The following is a 20,870-nucleotide window of genomic DNA, read 5'->3' as shown; positions in this document are numbered from 1 at the left end:
GGAACTGTATGGAGGTTGTGTCTCTGTACAAATCAATACAAAATAACAGAAATGATCAGTGATACAGTCTACACACACACACACACACACACACACACACACACACACACACACACACACACACACACACACACACACACACACAGTTTAAACCTTATTTTTGTGTTTTTTTCATAAATTAATGCACTAATTTATACTTAATTCTAATATATTGTATAGCAGTGTCGTGCACAAATAGTCAAAATAGCAGATCTACAAGCTCACAATGCAATGCATTGCAACATGTTGTGAACTTGTAGATCTGCTATTTTCAAATATTTTCACCTGTATGCCCAAACATGCCCAAAATTGCGAGGTCAGGTTAAATGTGTATGGGTTTTTTAATAAATATTTAACCACTAAACAGTATTAACAAGAGCTTGTGACAAAATAATAACTAGATTGGATTAATTGGAACACATGTACTTTTTTCCCATTTGCTGAAAAGTAACTGTTTCAGACGTACAAAGTTCACCCCCAACAGCAATGATATATGACTATAAAACATATTATTAACAACAGAAGTTATTAGTAACAAGTTGAAATAAATGAAATACTTTGTCACAGTACAATAATGTGTTTAAGCATGCTAAACATAAGTGATATAAATGTAAACAATGAACAGACAGAATGCACATACCTGTACGAGTCAATAAAAACAGAAGAGAAATATTCTGCAACGTGAAGTCTCTTCAGCATCCTGTTATCAGATAAACACAGAATAGTATTAGGAACTACACTACCATGAAACATGATAAAGACCATTTACAAAGTTTATATTTAAATGAATGACACAGCTGGTCCCCCCCATTACAGATTCTGATCTACCCAGTCAACATTATAAAGCAGCCTATGCGGGTGATCCACATGCAATCAAATACTATGCAACCTGACCTGTGATATTATCAATATGGCTATAGCTACTATCTGCATCAACATGTAATAACATACAACATAATCTGTCATAGTGAGAGTCAGAGGCTGAGCTATAGAGTTTTTATCCACTGTTTTGGGTATGGTATATTATGCTGTCCTTTAGGGACGAACTGAAATTAGTTAAGCCCCGCCCCAAAGGCACCACTTCCTTCACACAGGGTGTGATTTTTTCTTTTCTTTTCACTTTCTGTATTTGTACTTAACTTTAGTATTTCCAATGTCCAATACTTTTACTTCTACTCCACTACATCTCAGAGGCAAATATTGTACTTTTACTCCACTAGAATTATTTGAAAACTTTACTAGTTACTTTTCAGATATAAATGATGATATTATAAAACATACATTAAACAATTTAGCCCTATTTTATACATCTTGTACATACATCATATTTTGTAGATTGGCTATTTTCAAACATTTTAGTACTTTTTACTTTTGGTGCTTTAAGTACATTTTGATGCCAATACTTTTGTACTTTTACAAAAAAGTAAAATGTTGAATTCCAGACTTTTACTTGTAACAGAGTAGGCTATTTCTACATTGCAGTATTGATACTTTTACTTAAGTGAAATATCTGAGTACCTTTTCCACCACTGTTTCAGGAATGCTTTTCTGACTATTGTCATAAACAATATATTATATATTCATGAACGTATTTATTTAAATAAATGTTAAACATGACAGGAGGAAGATATACCTCCGATCACGTTTCCCATCACAAAATAAATCTACAGTAGACCTATTAATAGATTAAAACTGTAGTTCTGGATGATAATCATTCCAGTAAAATGTTAATGTTTCACTTCTGAATGAAAAGCCTCTTGCTTGTATAAATAACAACATTTATACAACAACACCCTGAGGATGTGATGTGACTCCTGTCCAAGTCCTAACCTACCCCATGTCCTAACCTAACCTACCCCCCCCCCCCCCCCTCTCTCTTTCTTTTTTTGTACATATTTTTCACCCTTCATACCAGTAACCTGTAAACTGATTGTATGACATTCTGTATAGTAGTGTGTATATCTGTCTGTCTCTTATATGTCATCATGATTTGTGTGCGTGGGGATCTCATCTTAAACAAGCTACGTGCTTAACTGAGCTATCCAGTTTAGTAGACCTTGTATTGCGAATTTGTACTTCCATGTACTGTTATGTACTGTCATGTACTGTTCTCATGTCTTACTAAATAAAGTACATCAATCAATCAATCAATCAACCATAAACATCTGTGATGTGTGTGATGTGTTGGCTACTATAGTATCTACATAATGTCTGCTGTATTCAGCTCTCAGACAGACACGTAGCCTACCTAGCCCTGGTCCAGAGCGTTAGTGAGTTCTCTCTAACGCCCTGCCAGGCGCTCGGCTCGGGGGGGGGGGGGGGGGGGGACGACGACGACGACGACGACACTTCCACTACTCACCGAAATAAGGGCTGTTTTGTGTTGTTAGAGGTGGGAAGTGAAACACTAGACATACTTTAGCCCCATTTCGAACCTCTCCCTCCGCTCACACATCTGTATAACGGTCTAGCGCAGGGATAGCCCCATATAGTACCTCTCCCTCCGCTATGTAGCTCCGAGATGAGGTCCTATATCGTTCTCTGCCGTTCGGCTGAAAAATGTCCGCACATTTGCCACTTTACATGTTTCTTACCCCTTTCTGCACATCCGATCCAAAAAGTGAAAGTATTCTGAAATGATCACAGATGTTTGAAATTTTAACTCACCATAAAATCTAACAAACGAGTTGAAAAAAGCACTTTATTCGCCTCTCTCCTCAGCCGGTTCAATAATATTATGCATTAGAAGATGCAATTCAACATTTGACCAGTAGGGGAATCAGTAATGTTATCTCTATGGGCGCAACTCTTGCGCAATGTCTTAAAAACATGTAACCGGCGGAGGAGAGAGGCGAATAAAGTGCTTTTTTCAACTCGTTTGTTAGATTTTATGGTGAGTTAAAATTTCAAACATCTGTGATCATTTCAGAATACCTTTACTTTTTGGATACGATGTGCAGAAAGGGGTAAGAAACATGTAAAGTGGCAAATGTGCGGACATTTTTCAGCCGAACGGCAGAGAACGATATGGAACCTCATCTCGGAGCTATACAGCGGAGGGTGAGGTTCCGATTGGAGCTAGCGCAGGGAGAGGTTCATAATGGGGCTATAGGCCTACTTAGGCTAATAAGATGGTTTCCACAACAAGTCTAGTAGGCTGCTACACTACATTTAGTAGGCTATGAATAGAGATAGAGAAGTGGTTGAGGATAACTTAGAATTAGTTTTAAAACCTTAAATTTAAAGAATAATTAAATAGGAGAAATGTTTTCCTACCATTGTAATGCCCGTATCAGCTTGTCAGTCTGGTGTAAATTCAGCGAATACATGCTATACAAAGTCGAAACAAAGAAAAGACGTGAACTTCCATAGGAAGTAGACTGGGTTCAATTCACTTTGCACCTTAGAGATCCGGTCTGGGTCTAGAGCGGATATGGAAACGGTGACATTGATATTGAGTGCAAATAACCGGATACAGTAGGCGGGCTCTAGACCGGATCATAGATCGCAAGCGCTGAGTGGCAGAGAAGGTACGTGGCCGACATGCGCACAAACTGAGCCAGCCGGTGCCAAGAGGCGTGTATCCAGTGGTGGAAAAAGTACTCGCATCGCATGTTTTACTTAAGTAAAAGTATCAATACTGCAATGTAGAAATACTCTGTTACAAGTAAAAGGCCTGTGTTCAAAATGTTACTTGAGTAAAAGTACAAAAGTATTGGCATCAAAATATACCAACAGTAGCCTACTAACGTGTTTGAAAATAGCAGATCTACAAGCTCACAACCAATGCATTGCAACATGTTGTGAGCTTGTAGATTGGCTGTTTTCAAATAGCCTATGTTAAAATAGGGCTAAAGTGGTTAATTTATGTTTCAAAATATCATAATTGATATCTGAAAAGTAACTAGTAACTAAAGTTTTCAAATAAATGTAGTGGAGTAAAAGTACAATATTTGCCTCTGAGATGTAGTGGAGTAGAAGTAAAAGTATAGACAATTAGAAATACTCCAGTAAAGTAAAAGTACCTCAAAATTGTACCTAAGTACAGTACTTCAGTAAATGTACTTAGTTACTTTACACCACTGTTTCTGGGTGAAGATCAGTGAACTCACAGAATAGCTCCACAAGGCAAAGTAACATTCTTCTATAGGTCAGTGGTTCTCAACCTTTTCAGCCCGCGATCCCCCAAAATAATCATATTTGAACATGGGACCCCCCCAAAATAATCATATTTGAACATGGGACCCCCCCAAAATAATCATATTTGAACAGGGGACCCCCCAAAATAATCATATTTGAACAGGGTCCCCCCAAAATATTCATATTTGAACAGGGGGCCCCCCTAAATAATCATATTTGAACTGAGGACCCCCTGCCAAGCATGAATGTAGGAATTGGGGCATTTAATTTAGTTTGACTCGGTTCCACAGATCAATATAGTGAAAATAGCAGATCTACAAGCTCACAACGCCTCGCGCTGCGAGTCAAACATTGACAATTTGGCCAATGTTTGACCAGTTTTTATAGTACAGTTTGTTGATTATACTTTTGATGCAGTAATGGTCTTTTACATTTTTATTTAGGTATTAAAAGGTCTAAAAAGTCCTTAAATAGGCCCTATGCACAACAGCCATATTGGAACTTGGCCTCTTCTTACTTCCTTCACAGGTGTTACCAATGACATTAATGAAGGCTCTGTTCCATTCTGGTCAAACAGAGTCAGGGTATTGGCTCACTGGAAACACTCTGCTACACCAGTGGGTCTAAAGTTGGGGTCCAGGGACCCTCATGTTTCCTTGAGGGGTTTCCAAATGGCCCCTTACGGGTCCATTTGGTTCCATGTGTACACTCTCAGAGTTATGGGGGTCGTGGAAACCACTGAGCTACACTAAATGGAACAGAGCCTTCTAGTATCATTGGTAAAACCTGTGAAGGGAGTGATAACAAGGCTGCTGTGCATAGAGCCTATTGTCACTTCACTGTCATCTGGGGACCCCCACACAATGGAGGTCCCGCCCCTGGGGGTCCCGACCCACCACATGATGTTGAGAACCACTGCGCACGTTTCTGCTGAGATCAGTGGGCTTACAAAGGGAAACAGCGCCCCTTGGTGGACGTGCATTGTAATCACCAGAACGATATCGTTAAATGGTGTGACCACAGTAACACACTATTATTACTGTAATGCACTCTGGAGCAACTTTATGACGGTTCTTAATTTAGGGTCCACCAGGGGTCCAGATGGGGCCTTTGGGGGTCTGTAACTCTGAGAGTGTGCAAATGGAACCAAATGGACCCTTACGGGCAGGACGGGTCAGTGACTAGAGTGTACAGTTCTATTTGTAGCCTACTCTCTTATAGTTGAATTAACCCTGAGGATTTTACAGTGTAGATTTGTCCCAGTGATATCAATCACAGACAGACAGACAGACAGACAGACAGACAGGCAGGCAGGCAGGCAGGCAGGCAGGCAGGCAGGCAGGCAGGCAGGCCTGTGTGCGTGTGTGCGTGCGTGTGTGTTTTATAAATAAAATGCAAGCAAAGCAAAGTATTAATAAATAAAGAAATACATCACATGGATGCTTATGACTAATATTAACTAAATTGGATCCACTGGAACACAGTTGTGGATGTACAAGGTTTCCACCTGACAGTAATGATATAGGGGTCAGGCCTGGTTGAGGCACAAAGGAGTGTCCCCAGTGACTTTGTGTTGTGCTGGGGGACCATAAGTCTGTATTAACCATTAACACTATACTCTCTGAGCAACATATTTCTACTCAGGGGTGGAAGAAGTACTCAGATTTCTTGCTTAAGTAAAAGTATCAATACCACAATACTCTGTTACAAGTTAAAGTCCTGTATTCAAAATATTTTTCCAACACGTAGTGAGCTTAGATTGGCTATTTTTGAATAGCAAAAATATAGAATAGGGATATGCATTGGCTGTTCTGTAATAATAATCAAAATCTGTAAAGCAACTTGTAACTAAAGATGTCAAATAACTGTAGTGGATTAAAAACATTTGCCTCTGAGATATAGCCTACTTGAGTAGAAGTATAAAGTATTGCAAAATGGATAATGTTTAAGTGAAGAAAAGTACCACAAAATTGTACTTAAAGGAGTAGTTCACCCAATCAATCACAATCAATTACACACCCCATGAAGCATTGAATTCATGGAGATGTTTTTGTTTTTGTCGCATTCCTAAGCCAATAATTTGATTACCGGTGGAAAGATGCTAATGTATCCGGTAGGAGATTCAAAGGAGTCTTTTTGAGTCTCCTACTACTCTCCATATTGTCTCAGGAATGCGTCAAAAACAAAAACATCTCCATGAATTCAAGGCTTCATGGGGTGTGTAATTGATAGAAAATAAGTCATTTTTTGAACCCAGAATCCCTACATTCACTGAAAATAGCAGATGACACATTGTGAGCTTGTAGATCGGCTATTTTATTTTAGTGCATCGTTGTGACATTGTGTTCAATGATTCGTGCCTTCACTGCTCTGTCATTTCTTCATTTTACAAACATGCACTCAGATTGTGCAAACAACAGCCCTATCTCTCATTCACACATGTGTGAATTGACACATACACACACACACAGATGATTGTTAAGTTAGACAGACCTTACAGTTTTACATATTCATACAAATGTGTCAAAATTGCATTGCCTGTAGTCACGTGTTTGTACATTTCTATACTTGTACCTATGCTGCACCTTATGTCAGGTGTACCTCACCCCCTAGCACTCACCTCTCCTTGTATCGCTTATTGTACCTCACCCCCTAGCACTCGCCTATCCTTGTATGGCTTATTGTACCTCACTCCCTAGCACTCAGCTATCCTTCTATAGTGGTGCGGCATAGCTAACCTATCGTTCATTTTGTGATAGAAGCGCCAAATTTAGCAGATGTGTGTGTGTGTGTGTGAGCTTGTAGATCTGGATATTGGGGCATTGCATTTGCATGGCCACCAGCGGTTGGTCTAATCTTCCTAACCCACCCTTTAGTGGCTGAAATGTTGCAGGAAGGTCACGTGTGTGTGTGTGTGTGTGTGTGTGTGTGTGTGTGTGTGTGTGTGTGTGTGTGTGTGTGTGTGTGTGTGTGTGTGTGTGGGAGTTGCCTATGGCAAAAACATTCATAACTTCCTAGTAGATTCACAGATTTGCACAAGATTTTGTGGAATGGTTGGTTATGACCCAAAGAACAGCTCGGTAACTGTTCATGTCAATTGCTAAAAAAGGGGTGTGTCACTTCAGATGACAACTTTCAAGTTTTACCTATTAAGCACAATTGACTCATGGCTATTACATTTTTGGGCCTTGTTGTGACACATTTCTCTACTGTTGATTGGTTCACCATGTTTCAAAGCGTTTGTCTTTCAGGAAGGGGGTTCTGTCCTTGAAGTCTGGAAAGACATGAAAGGATGAAACATTTTAATTCAACAGGTATGATGTGTGTAGTAAACCATGTTGATGATTTATCTACACACATGAGAACATGACAATAATTTATTCTATTAACCCATTAAGACCTGAAGCCGATTCTAAAAATGTCTTCTAAAACAGTTTTCTGAAAAACCTATGTTTCTATGTCAGTGGTTCTCAATCTTTTTCATGTCAAGGACCCCCAAGGAACTTATATGTATTTGGCCGCAGACCCCCATCTCAAAATATGTTGTTCCTGGGACCCCCAGAAGCAAAGATTTGAGTTACAAATGTAAATATATATTCAAAGATTTGCACAAATGTTCACGATTTTTAAAAAATCTACAAGCTCATAGCGCGGCACTCGGTGCCGCGCTATGAGCTTGTAGATCTGCTATTTTTGAATAGCCAAAGAAATCTTAAAATTACACAGATGCGTCCCACGTCTTAATGGGTTAAAATGAACATATTCATTTTATTTATTTATTTTTTTAGGAGGATTTATTTGCACATTTAAAAAGAACAAAAACAAATTTGTAACAACAGCATACTATTGGGTTGGATGTGCAGGTGAGATTTAGAAAACCCTGTGGGGTTTATAGAGTTAATCTCACCTCACTTAACAACAAAAAAATACAAAGTAATAAAAGAACAAACATAAATTATTTGGCAACATAAATAATACGACAAAAGATACACAGTATAACAAACATAAGTATTGAATTCTACTCACCGGACAGTTTGGATGGAGGTATTGATGGAGAGCAGCTGGACTAATCTGTCTGTTAGAGCATCAGTGAGATTATTGTGACTCAGACTACAACACCACAAGGAAGAGAAAGGACAAAGGAATAAATTAGTACCTCTCTCTCACACACGCACGCACGCACGCACGCACGCACGCACGCACGCACGCACGCACGCACGCACGCACACACACACACACACACACACACACACACACACACACACACACACACACACACACACACACACACACACACACACACACACACACACACACACACACACACACACACACACACACACAGTATTCTAAGATACTACTCACTACAGGACTTGTGCTTTGTGCAGGTGGGGGATCAGAGTCTCTAGTAGCTGCTCAGTGAGTGGACAGTGCCTGAGGTCCAGTTTTGTCAGTCCCTCAGAGTGTTCCAGAACCAGGGCCAAACATCTACAGGCCTTCTCATCTAGTCTGGTCTCACTGAGGTCCAGCTCTCCGCCCAGGGCTCCAACCAGGGAACCTGCTCGCATCACTGTGTTTCTTTCACTGCCCACAGAGACCAGCGATAGGAGCTGGAGAAGGAGGGATTTGCTGCATCTGGAGAAGAAATACAGAAGAATAAAAACATTGAGATGAATGTGGTTTTAAACCTGCTTCTTCTTAGATTTAAACTGTTTTGTGAACATTGTGGCAAGTCAACACATAGTAAGACCAGTGATGAAAAAGCAACAGCAGGCAGCAAAGTGTTGTCCTTCTCACCTAAGATGGACTCTTTTGAGGACGGGCCACAACAGGTCCAGTCCACTGTCCTCTAGCTCGCAGTCTAATAGGATGAGCTGTGTGACCTGGCTGCTGCTGCTGCTGCTGTGTCCCAGGACAGTAGAGATGTCCCTGCAGTGTGTGACAGTCAGAGACAGAGCCACCACCTGCTGTTGCTCTGACAGGTCCACAGAGGAGGAGCAGGACAGATCCAGTCTGTACTGTAGAGCTCTGAGTAGACCTGCTGCTGCTGCCCCCTGCTGTGTCTGACAGGTAGTGCAGCAGTGGAGGAACGTCAGCAGCAGACTCCTGTCAACGCTGGTTTGAGGATGTACAAAACGACACATTTAATCATCACTTCATTGATCAAATATTAATAAGACATGCAAATACATAACCATACAACATAACTAGACGTGTTGGATTACCTATCTAAGATAATGCCATCATTATCGGTCATATTCATATTGCATATTCTAAGTGCATGTTTCAGCATTGACAATTGGCTACATCCAACTTACCTGAGATGAGAGACGTTGTCCAGAGAGTACAGGATGTTCTTAGTTGCTTGTGGTGGTATGGAGGTCCACAACAGACTGAGTTCTGTCACTTTGTCACAGTGTTTGAGGGTAAAGAGAAGAGCATCGCAGTCCACTGTGTCCAGCTCTGTGTTGTTCAGGTTGATTACATATTCGAATGACCTCAATAGACTGGACGCATAGACACCGGAAGAACATTCATATGTCTCTCTGATGGCACACCGTGTAAAGCTAGGACTGGGCCTGAAAACATGGATTATTGTTAGTATAAAATGCTGAATTAAAATTATAGTAACACTAGAAGATGTACAAGATATTTTCCACCATTAAAAATAGTCTACAATGTAAACAAAATATATCCATTCAGTGATTATTTTTAACTCACCTTTTAAATAAAACTCTGTCCAGAAAGGGTAAAAGACCTGTGATGCCTCTCTCTGAGATCCTGTTCTTCCTCAAGTCCACAGTGATCATCTGGGCTGATGACTGCTGTAGCATATAGAGAAGAACCTCCCAGTCTAGAGAGCAGGAGGTCAGCTCTCCACCAACCTTCTTCAGGAAAGACTTTGTCAAGTCCTCATCCTGAGCTGTAAACACAACACCAGCTAGCTGCTGCAGAACCTCTGGACACAGTCTAGTGGGATTATGGATCAGAGAATGTAGATCAATTCATAAACATTTTAGGATAAAGGTCGGTTATGCCTTTTAAATTACTGACATGTTTTATGGGTCAACAATACAAACTGACTTACTTGATTTTAAGTTGATCAAGGTGACTCAACAGTGGAAGGAGGAGGTATGAATGGATGCTGTACTTGGTCATGTCCAAACTTGTGACTGACCAGTGTCTCAGCAGGGATGCCACATTACTAACAACCGTGGACAATAGTCTCTCTGATTGTGGTGTGGTCTTTAGAAGGGAAAGCTCTTCAATAGCCACTGGATGGGATACATGTCCTGCTCTTACTGATCGAAAAAGTAGCAACATCATGCTTTCAGAAAGTCTGTAAGAGAAAAACATAAAAATAATATATTTTAGTTAAGAGCACTCCTAGTTTTAATTACACAGCTACATCATATGATTCAGAGTCAAGGTACATTTCTGATTTTAGTAATAGTAGCCAACAGTTTTACAGAATCTAATAAACATAGCCTACCTTAGACTTTGGATTTGTGCTACATGTCTAAAAAGCAGTGAAACTCCTTTGAGAGAGATCTTGCTGGGTGTCAGGACCAGATCCACTCTAGAGCCACAGAGTTGCAGAACTTTCCCCACAGTCTTGCAGGTGTTTGTCCATAACTCTCCTGTCAGCACCAGGGTGAAATCAAGGAGACGGAGGAGAGAGACCAGCTGTTCCACCTCCCCTCTGGAGCTAACAGTGATGGATTCACACGTGTGCTGGAAGAATCCTGGATCACATCTGAAACATGTATGAGTTATGGAAGAACATGTTACCGCACCAATATTGGTGCAGTAACAGACATAATGATTAATAACCTTACAGTCTGTAAAAGAAAAATATATATTTCAGTTATGAGCACTCCTTGTTTTAATTACACAGCTACATCCTATGATTCAGAGTCAAGGTACATTTCTGATTTTAGTAATAGTAGCCAATAGCTTTACAGAATCTTATAAACATAGCCTACCTTAGACTTTGTATTTGTGCTACATGTCTAAAAAGCAGTGAAACTTCTTTGAGAGAGATCTTGCTGGGTGTCAGGACCAGATCCACTCTAGAGCCACAGAGTTGCAGAACTTTCCCCACAGTCTCGCAGGTGTTTGTCCTTAACTCTCCTGTCAGCTCCAGGGTGAAATCAAGGAGACGGAGGAGAGAGACCAGCTGTTCCACCTCCTCTCTGGAGCTAACAGTGATGTGTGCACAGGCGAGCTGGAAGAATCCTGGATCACATCTGAAACATGTATGAGTTATGGAAGAACATATTACAGCAGCAATATTGTAACAGACATAATGATTAATAACCTTGTATATTTCTGGAAAATGTCTAAAATATTCATCAGTGACTTGACTAATAGTCGCTGACTATAATGTTAGTGTATGATACATTTAACTAAAAATATTATTAAGAATAACTAGTCTAGATGGAAAGAGGGGTCCATGCACATAGGGTGGATTTTCTTTCTCTACCAATTTTTGTCTTAATCCTTGAAGGGTGTATTGTAGGATAGGCCTACTGCCAGGTGCTAAGCTGAAATAATGTCCGATGGCGTTAATTTTTAACCCTTTTGTACACATATCCTGACCCTAAACCCCAAGATGGAAACAAGCGAAAACATTCATTAATTGAAGTGATTATTATTAACACATTGCGTCCCAATCACATAGATCTACGCAAACCTAAATAATTGCGCAGCGTGCCAGTCGCGTAGATCTATGCAAAGTGGTCTTTTTTTTTTTTTTCCCTCGCAGGTTCACATTTCATTGTAGGCCTCCCTCGCAGTGACACATTTCATTGTAGCACACCCGGAAACGGAAATATCCGTATCCGGAGATTTTCGTTCCCACCCGCCTCCACTCTAAATCTTCCCCTAATCCTCCATTATCTCTGAGTTTTTTTTCTCCTCGCTGATCGCTGTTTAACATAAACCGCAACTACTTCAAAATGGACGATCGGCGATTGAAACGGTCTTCTCTGGGCCACTCACACAGCTACCCTGTGTGTCTACAAACAGTTTAACGGGCGATCATATGGTATTTAGCGAGGTCTGTGGCGACGTGAAAAAAACAAAAAAAACAACAATAGATCGCTGCCACTGGTGAGTACATTATGATATTAAACTCTGGCGTGGAATGTTTAAGATTCAAGCACATCTTGTCTCTATTACAGGACAAATAAAGTAGGTTGTAACTATACACACTATACTGTAGGATGCCAGGTCTACAAATGAATCTGTCTACATAACATGCTATCTAAATTACATTTTAGCCTTGCATAAGCCTGCAAGGTCGTCAAGGCTAGGACATGTGCTATATGGCAAGTGCTACGAGCTAAGTTGGATTCTGAAGATGTGAGTGTTCAGATTGCGGCGAATTATAAAATAAAACAAAACTATAAAGGGTATAGCATTTAGCTTCTAAAGCTTTTATAAAAAATAAAAAAAGCTATAAAGATAGATAGATGGGATAAAGTATCAAATAATATACATCAATTAATCTATTAACCACTACAGCCCTATATTCTATACTTTGTTGCACAATGGTGTCCTACAAAAAATATGAAAATAGCAGATCTAGAAGCTTACAACGTGTCCCATTGTGACAGGTTGTAAGCTTAGATCGCTGAACGAAATTTGCGTCTATAATGACACACCCAAATTATGGATACTTTATTAAGCAATTATTTTATTAACTTATCAAATACTGATTATTCTTGTAATCGATTAAATCGATTAGTTCGATTAAGTGTTGCAACCCTAAATGGAAGTAAAAACATTAACCTGAGTTGTGAGATGTAGGGTAGACACTGAAGGAAGATCCTCACTTCACCCTCAGCTGACCAGCCTGTCAGCTTTACTGGTTTCTTCTCTGGTTGGAGTTTTAGCACCTCTAGGAGGAGGGAGACCTTTCTCTCTGAGAGGTCTATGTACCAGACTGCAGGAGCTGACTGGTAAACTGGTTGTAATGCTGGAAGAACACTTCTGCCTCTGTGCGTCTCATAGCTCTTCACATAGGAGTATAGGTACAGTAGTACATCACATTGATACTTCCTGTGATTCCAATCATCAGGCAAGTCAATAAAGGGGAATGTTTTGTAATTACACACGGAAGACCACAATTCCAGAATCTTCTCCCTTGTTTCTTCTTCCTGTTCTGCTGCTTCACAGATGAGCTTCCTCAGGAACTTGGTTGTTTCTGATGTTCCATAACTAACTCTGCAACAGTTTAAATTAAAACCAACATGAAATATTGATCTCAGCATCATAAACATAACCAAACGATGATAAGACACTATCCATCAGATTTTAGGTTAAAGAATCAGTATTTACAATTTGCAATTTAGGCAATTAGACGCTCTTAATCCAGAGCGATTTACAGTAAGCAAGAAAAACACAAGGTAATCCATCAAATAAATAGCATAGTAATCTAGGATCATAGGTAACCAAAGAACCTATCATCAGTCTTAACAGTATAATATCAAAAATCTATAATCTGTACATTGAAACTATACACACTATAGGGTGCCAGGTCTACAAAGGAATCTGGCATATGTCTACATAACATGCTATTTAAATTACATTGTTGCCTTGCATAAGCCTGCAAGGTCATGAACTGAAGGCTATGGCAAGTGCTACAGGATAAGGTGGAGTCTGAAGAGGTGAGTCTTCAGATTGCGGCAGAGTATAAAATAAAATACAATTTTAAAGGGTATAGCATTTAGCTTCTAAAGCTTTTATAAAACAGAAAAAAACTATAAAGATAGATAGTGTATCATTTGATGATAGTATATAATTTGATGCTGGGATAAAGTAACAAAAGTTACGAATAATCAATGCCTTTTAACGACTTACGCCCTATTTCAAACTTTGTCATTCGATGGTGACATGGCAAAATTAACCTATCTACAAGCTCGCATCACATCGCATTATGACATGTTGCAAGCTTGTAGATCTGATCTTTTTTGCTATTTTGGTCAATATTTACCTATAATGACATGGCCCAAATAGGGACATCAGGTGTAAAGTGGTTGAACACAGAAGAGTGCATAAGAAATACCTTGTTATTTTCAAAACAGCTGTTGAGATAGTTTTATATGTGTAGACTAATATTCAATGAAAGTAGGGCTGCAACAATCGATTATTTTCTTAGTGATTATTCCATCAATTACGTTTTTTGTATTAATCGAATAATCGAGACGTGTGTTCTTTTATATATAATTTAAAACAAATATTATATATAAATTAATCTATTAACCACTAAAGACCTATTTTATACTTTGTCGCAAAATGGTGTCCTACAAAAAATATGAAAATAGCAGATCTACAAGCTTACAACGCGTCCCATCGTGACAGGTTGTAAGCTTAGATCGGCAAATTCAATTTCCACCTATAATGACACACCCAAATTAGGGATCATTTATTAAGCAATTATTTTATTAGCTTATCAATTACTGTCTATTCTTGTAATTGAATAAAAGGATTAGTTCGATTAAGTGTTGCACCCCTAAATGGAAGTAAAAACATTAACCTGAGTTGTGAGATGTAGGGTAGACACTGAAGGAAGATCCTCACTTCACTCTCATCTGACCTGCCTCTCAGCTCTACTGGTTTCTTCTCTGGTTGGAGTTTCAGCACCTCTAGGAGGAGGGAGACCTTTCTTTCTGAGAGGTCTATGTACCAGACTGCAGGAGCTGACTGGTAAACTGGTTGTAATGCTGGAAGAACACTTCTGCCTGTTTGAGCCTCATAGCTCTTCACATAGGAGTATAGGTCCAGTAGTACATCACAATGTTCCCAATCATCAGGCAAGTCAATAAAGGGGAATGTTTTGTAATTACACACGGAAGACAACAATTCCAGAATCTTCTCCCTCGTTTCTTCTTCCTGTTCTGCTGCTTCACAGATGAGCTTCCTCAGGATCATGGTTGTTCCTGACGTTCCATAAGCAACACTGCAACAGTTTAAATCAAAACTAACATGAAATATTGATCTCAGCACCATAATCAGAACCAAACGATGATAAAACACCATCATGAAATATTGATCTCAGCATCATAATCAAAACAAAACGATGATAAGACACCATCAGATTTTAGGTTAAAGAATCAGTATTTACAATTTGCAATTTAGGCATTTAGCAGACGCTCTTGATCCAGAGCGATTTACAGTAAGCAAGAAAACAGTATAATATCAAAAATCAATGATCTATAAATTGAGACTATACACACTATAGGATGCCAGGTCTACAAATGAATCTGGCATCTGTCTAAATAACATGCTATCTACATTACATTTTAGCCTTGCATAAATAACCTGCAAGGTTGTCAAGGCTAGGGCAAGTGCTAAGGGCTAAGGTGGAGTCTGAAAAGGTGAGTCTTCAGATTGTGGCGGAGTAAAAATTTAAATAAAACTTTAAAGGGTACATTATTTAGCTTCTAAAGCTTTTATACAAAATAAAAAGGCTATAAAGAGAGATAGTGCATCATTTGATGCTGGGATAAAGTAACAAAGTTACAAATAATCAATGCCTTTTAACTACTTAAGCCGTATTTCAAACTTTGTCATTCGATGGTGACATGGCAAAATTAACCTATCTACAAGCTCACGACACATCACATTATGACATGATGTGAGAATGTAGATCTGCTATTTTTGCTATTTTGGAAAATGTTTGCCTATAATGACATGGCCAAAATAGGGACACCAGGCGTAAAGTTAAACACATAAGAGTGTATAAGAAATACCTTATTATCTTCAAAACATATGTTGAGATAGTTTTATATGTAAACTAATATTCAATGAAAGTAGGGCTGCAACAATCAATTATTTTCTTAGCGATTATTCCATCAATTACTTTTTTGATTAATCGAATAATCGAGACGTTCTTTTATATATAATTTAAAACAAATATTATACATCAATGAATCTATTAATCACTAAAGCCCTATTTTATACTTTGTCACTCAATGGTGTCCTACTAAAAATATGAAAATAGCTGATCTACAAGCTTACAAAACGTCCCATCGTGACACGTTGTAAGCTTAGATCGGCGAATGAAATTTGCTCCTATAATGACACATCCAAATTATAGATAATGTATTAAGCAATTATTTTAGTAGCTTATCAATCATATCATCAATTATATCGATTAGTTCGATTAAGTGTTGCAACCCTAAATGAAAGTAAAAACATTAACCTGAGCTGTGAGATGTAGGGTAGACACTGAAGGAAGATCCTCACTTCACTCTCATCTGACCAGCCTCTCAGCTCTACTGGTTTCTTCTCTGGTTGGAGTTTCAGCACCTCTAGGAGGAGGGAGACGTTTCTCTTTGAGAGGTCTATGGACCAGACTGCAGGAGCTGACTGGTAAACTGGTTGTATTGCTGGAAGAACACTTCTGCCTGTTTGAGCCTCATAGCTCTTCACATAGGAGTATAGGTCCAGTAGTACATCACATTGTTCCCAATCATCAGGCAAGTCAATAAAGGGGAATGTTTTGTAATTACACACGGAAGACAACAATTCCAGAATCTTCTCCCTCGTTTCTTCTTCCTGTTCTGCTGCTTCACAGATGAGCTTCCTCAGGATCATGGTTGTTCCTGACGTTCCATAAGCAACACTGCAACAGTTTAAATTAAAACCAACATGAAATATTGATCTCAGCATCATAATCAGAACCAAACGATAATAAGACACCATCATGAAATATTGATCTCAGCGTCATAATCAAAACAAAACGATGATAAGACACCATCAATCAGATTTTAGGTTAAAGAATCAGTATTTACAATTTAAAATATTGGCATTCATCAGATGCTCTTAATCCAGAGCGATTTACAGTAAGCAAGAAAACAGTATAATATCAAAAATCAATGATCTATAAATTGAGACTATACACACTATAGGATGCCAGGTCTACAAATGAATCTGGCATCTGTCTAAATAACATGCTATCTAAATTACATTTTAGCCTTGCATAAATAACCTGCAAGGTTGTCAAGGCTAGGGCAAGTGCTACGGGCTAAGGTGGAGTCTGAAGAGGTGAGTCTTCAGATTGTGGCGGAGTAAAAATTTAAATAAAACTTTAAAGGGTACATTATTTAACTTCTAAAGCTTTTATACAAAATAAAAAGGCTACAAAGAGAGATAGTGCATCATTTGATGCTGGGATAAAGTAACAAAGTTACAAATAATCAATGCCTTTTAACTACTTAAGCCGTATTTCAAACTTTGTCATTCGATGGTGACATGGCAAAATTAACCTATCTACAAGCTCACGACACATCACATTATGACATGATGTGAGAATGTAGATCTGCTATTTTTGTTATTTTGGAAAATGTTTGCCTATAATGACATGGCCAAAATAGGGACACCAGGCGTAAAGATAAACACATAAGAGTGTATAAGAAATACCTTATTATCTTCAAAACATATGTTGAGATAGTTTTATATGTAAACTAATATTCAATGAAAGTAGGGCTGCAACAATCAATTATTTTCTTAGCGATTATTCCATCAATTACTTTTTTGATTAATCGAATAATCGAGACGTTCTTTTATATATAATTTAAAACAAATATTATACATCAATGAATCTATTAACCACTAAAGCCCTATTTTATACTTTGTCACTCAATGGTGTCCTACTAAAAATATGAAAATAGCTGATATACAAGCTTACAAAACGTCCCATCGTGACACGTTGTAAGCTTAGATCGGCGAATGAAATTTGCTCCTATAATGACACATCCAAATTATAGATAATGTATTAAGCAATTATTTTAGTAGCTTATCAATCATATCATCAATTATATCGATTAGTTTGATTAAGTGTTGCAACCCTAAATGAAAGTAAAAACATTAACCTGAGTTGTGAGATGTAGGGTAGACACTGAAGGAAGATCCTCACTTCACTCTCATCTGACCAGCCTCTCAGCTCTACTGGTTTCTTCTCTGGTTGGAGTTTCAGCAGCTCTAGGAGGAGGGAGACCTTTCTCTTTGAGAGGTCTATGGACCAGACTGCAGGAGCTGACTGGTAAATTGGTTGTAATGCTGGAAGAACACTTCTGCCTGTTTGAGTCTCATAGTCTTTGACATGGCCGTACAGGTCTAGAAGGAAGTCCCATTTGGAACCAAACCAAGTTTCTGAAAACCAAATCACTTTCTCTATTGTTCGCGTGATTAACCTCTCATGGAGAGCTGCTTGCACACACAGATTCATCAGAAATGTATTTCCTGATTGATTCTGAGAAGTAAACCTGTAGATTAAGAAAAAAGAGGAATCTGCATTAAAAACTTGAAAAGCCTAAAACAGATTCAGACTATTCAAGTAAAAAGGTCATAATGTGTAGCTTACACAAACTTCATTTTAACTGTATTTTGTTAAATCTGAACTCCAAATTAGTCTTTAATACATAACGATACAAGATACACATATAACTATTACATGCCTTGCTATTAAATTGATACAATTGGAAAAAAATATACTTTTGGGTTAGGAATGTGAACATATAATGATTGGGAGAGAGAGAGTGAGTGAGTGAGTGAGTGAGTGAGTGAGTGAGTGAGTGAGTGAGTGAGTGAGTGTGTGAGTGTGAGTGTGAGTGTGAGTGTGTGTGTGTGTGTGTGTGTGTGTGTGCGTGTGTGTGTGTGTTAATACCTGATCATTGAGATGTAGGGTAGACACTGAAGGAAGCTCCTCACTTCACTCTCTTCATCTGACCAGCCTCTCAGCTCTACTTGTTTCAGCCCTGGTTGGAGTTTAAAGCATTCTAGCAGGACAGAGACCTTTCTCTCTGAGAGGTCTATGGACCAGAAAGTAGGATATGGTGGATAAAGTGGCTTCATTGGAAGAACATCTGTATATCCTTTACTGCTGACATGTAGGTAAAAATCAAGAAGGATGTCATCTCTCATAGTGTTAACAGAGAACAATGACAGGAGTGTGTTCACTGTCTGCTGAAATACTTCCCTCTCATTAATTGCTGCTTCCAGGCACAGATCTAGTAATAGCTTCTTTGTTTCCCCCTCCAGTAATCCAGGGAATTGTCCCTGAACCAGTGGGCCTGCAACTCTGGATGTGTCTCTGAAACTTAATTGCAGTATTCAAACATGGGTCACAAAAAAAGGTACAGTACAACTTTCTAGTATAGTAGTTATTAAATAAGCAAATCATTTCATGATTTTATTCTTTAAAATGTGTGTGTTTCAAAGTGAATTCATTAATTCAAGTCGCAAAGAGGATGTTGACAAATTTGAGAAAGATATTATAGCATCAACATTGCACAAATGCACACACCTGAGTTTGCTGATACGAGGCAGAGACTCCAACAGAGTCCGTCTCAGATCTTGAGAGGCACTGGTCTTCCTGTCCCAGAGGAGGCAGAGGTGAACACTCTCTGGACTGTTCTGCATGACCTCTACTGCTCTTTCAAACACTCGTCTTTTACCACAATCGACTGGGAGGTGCAACTCATTTCTACAAAGGCCAAGTAAACCTCTGTAGTCCATCTCCTCTTCACTGAGGAGTAAAGCCTCCCAGAGCTGGCTTTGCAAGGTATCACACCTGGAAGAAAAGGTTTTCCTGAAGTGAGACCCTCCCTTCCATATTAAATATAATTAGACACGTTGTAACATTACAGTATGTCCATCTTTGCTGTTTCATGGTAAATGCTGTACGGGTGCAGTACGTTAGTCCGACAGCGCATTCCTCCGACAGCGCAGCGCTCCGACGTCAATTATTTTCTTACCGATTATTCCATCAATTACTTTTTTGATTAATCGAATAATCGAGACGTTCTTTTATATATAATTTAAAAGAAATATTATACATCAATGAATCTATTAACCACTAAAGCCCTATTTTATACTTTGTCACTCAATGGTGTCCTACAAAAAATATGAAAATAGCTGATCTACAAGCTTAGAAAACGTCCCATCGTGACACGTTGTAAGCTTAGATCGGCGAATGAAATTTGCTCCTATAATGACACATCCAAATTATAGATAATGTATTAAGCAATTATTTTAGTAGCTTATCAATCATATCATCAATTATATCGATTAGTTCGATTAAGTGTTGCAACCCTAAATGAAAGTAAAAACATTAACCTGAGTTGTGAGATGTAGGGTAGACACTGAAGGAAGATCCTCACTTCACTCTCATCTGACCAGCCTCTCAGCTCTACTGGTTTCTTCTCTGGTTGGAGTTTCAGCACCTCTAGGAGGAGGGAGACGTTTCTCTCTGAGAGGTCTATGTACCAGACTGCAGGAGCTGACTGGTAAACTGGCTGCATTGCTGGAAGAACACTTCTGCCTGTTTGAGCCTCATAGCTCTTCACATAGGAGTATAGGTCCAGTAGTACATCACATTGATACTTCCTGTGTTCCCAATCATCAGGCAAGTCAATAAAGGGGAATGTTTTGTAATTACACACGGAAGACAACAATTCCAGAATCTTCTCCCTCGTTTCTTCTTCCTGTTCTGCTGCTTCACAGATGAGCTTCCTCAGGATCAAGGTTGTTCCTGACGTTCCATAAGCAACACTGCAACAGTTTAAATTAAAACCAACATGAAATATTGATCTCAGCATCATAATCAGAACCAAACGATGATAAGACACCATCATGAAATATTGATCTCAGCATCATAATCAAAACAAAACGATGATAAG

At 38.9% G+C, this 20,870-nt stretch overlaps 2 protein-coding genes across 2 annotated transcripts in view; both read right to left on the bottom strand.

Moving 5' to 3' along the window:
* Nucleotides 1-16,785, bottom strand: part of LOC311061179 (uncharacterized protein) — a gene marked incomplete at its 5' end in the record, with an annotated part of 36,228 nt that extends 19,443 nt beyond the window's left edge. Inside the window, 7 exons of the mRNA XM_084079738.1 lie at nt 8,977-9,294; nt 9,498-9,758; nt 9,901-10,149; nt 10,268-10,519; nt 10,673-10,936; nt 14,723-15,145; nt 16,391-16,785. Of these exons, the coding sequence (XP_083935864.1) occupies nt 8,977-9,294; nt 9,498-9,758; nt 9,901-10,149; nt 10,268-10,519; nt 10,673-10,936; nt 14,723-15,145; nt 16,391-16,785 (2,162 nt within the window). The remainder of the gene's footprint in view (nt 1-8,976; nt 9,295-9,497; nt 9,759-9,900; nt 10,150-10,267; nt 10,520-10,672; nt 10,937-14,722; nt 15,146-16,390) is intronic.
* A 3,367-nt stretch (nt 16,786-20,152) lies between these two features.
* LOC311061178 (protein NLRC5-like) overlaps nt 20,153-20,870 on the bottom strand; it is a gene marked incomplete at its 3' end in the record, with an annotated part of 6,630 nt that continues 5,912 nt past the window's right edge. The window contains exons 6-7 of the mRNA XM_084079737.1: nt 20,308-20,742; nt 20,153-20,177 (exon numbers count right to left, since the gene is read on the bottom strand). Coding sequence (XP_083935863.1) covers nt 20,153-20,177; nt 20,308-20,742 — 460 coding nt within the window. The remainder of the gene's footprint in view (nt 20,178-20,307; nt 20,743-20,870) is intronic.

The sequence above is a fragment of the Gymnoscopelus microlampas genome, assembly GCF_963454915.1.
Source record: "Gymnoscopelus microlampas genome assembly, chromosome: 15".
NCBI lineage: Eukaryota > Metazoa > Chordata > Actinopteri > Myctophiformes > Myctophidae > Gymnoscopelus > Gymnoscopelus microlampas.
The sequence above is the reverse complement of the archived record's forward strand: the minus strand, read 5'-3'. Positions and strand labels throughout refer to the sequence as shown.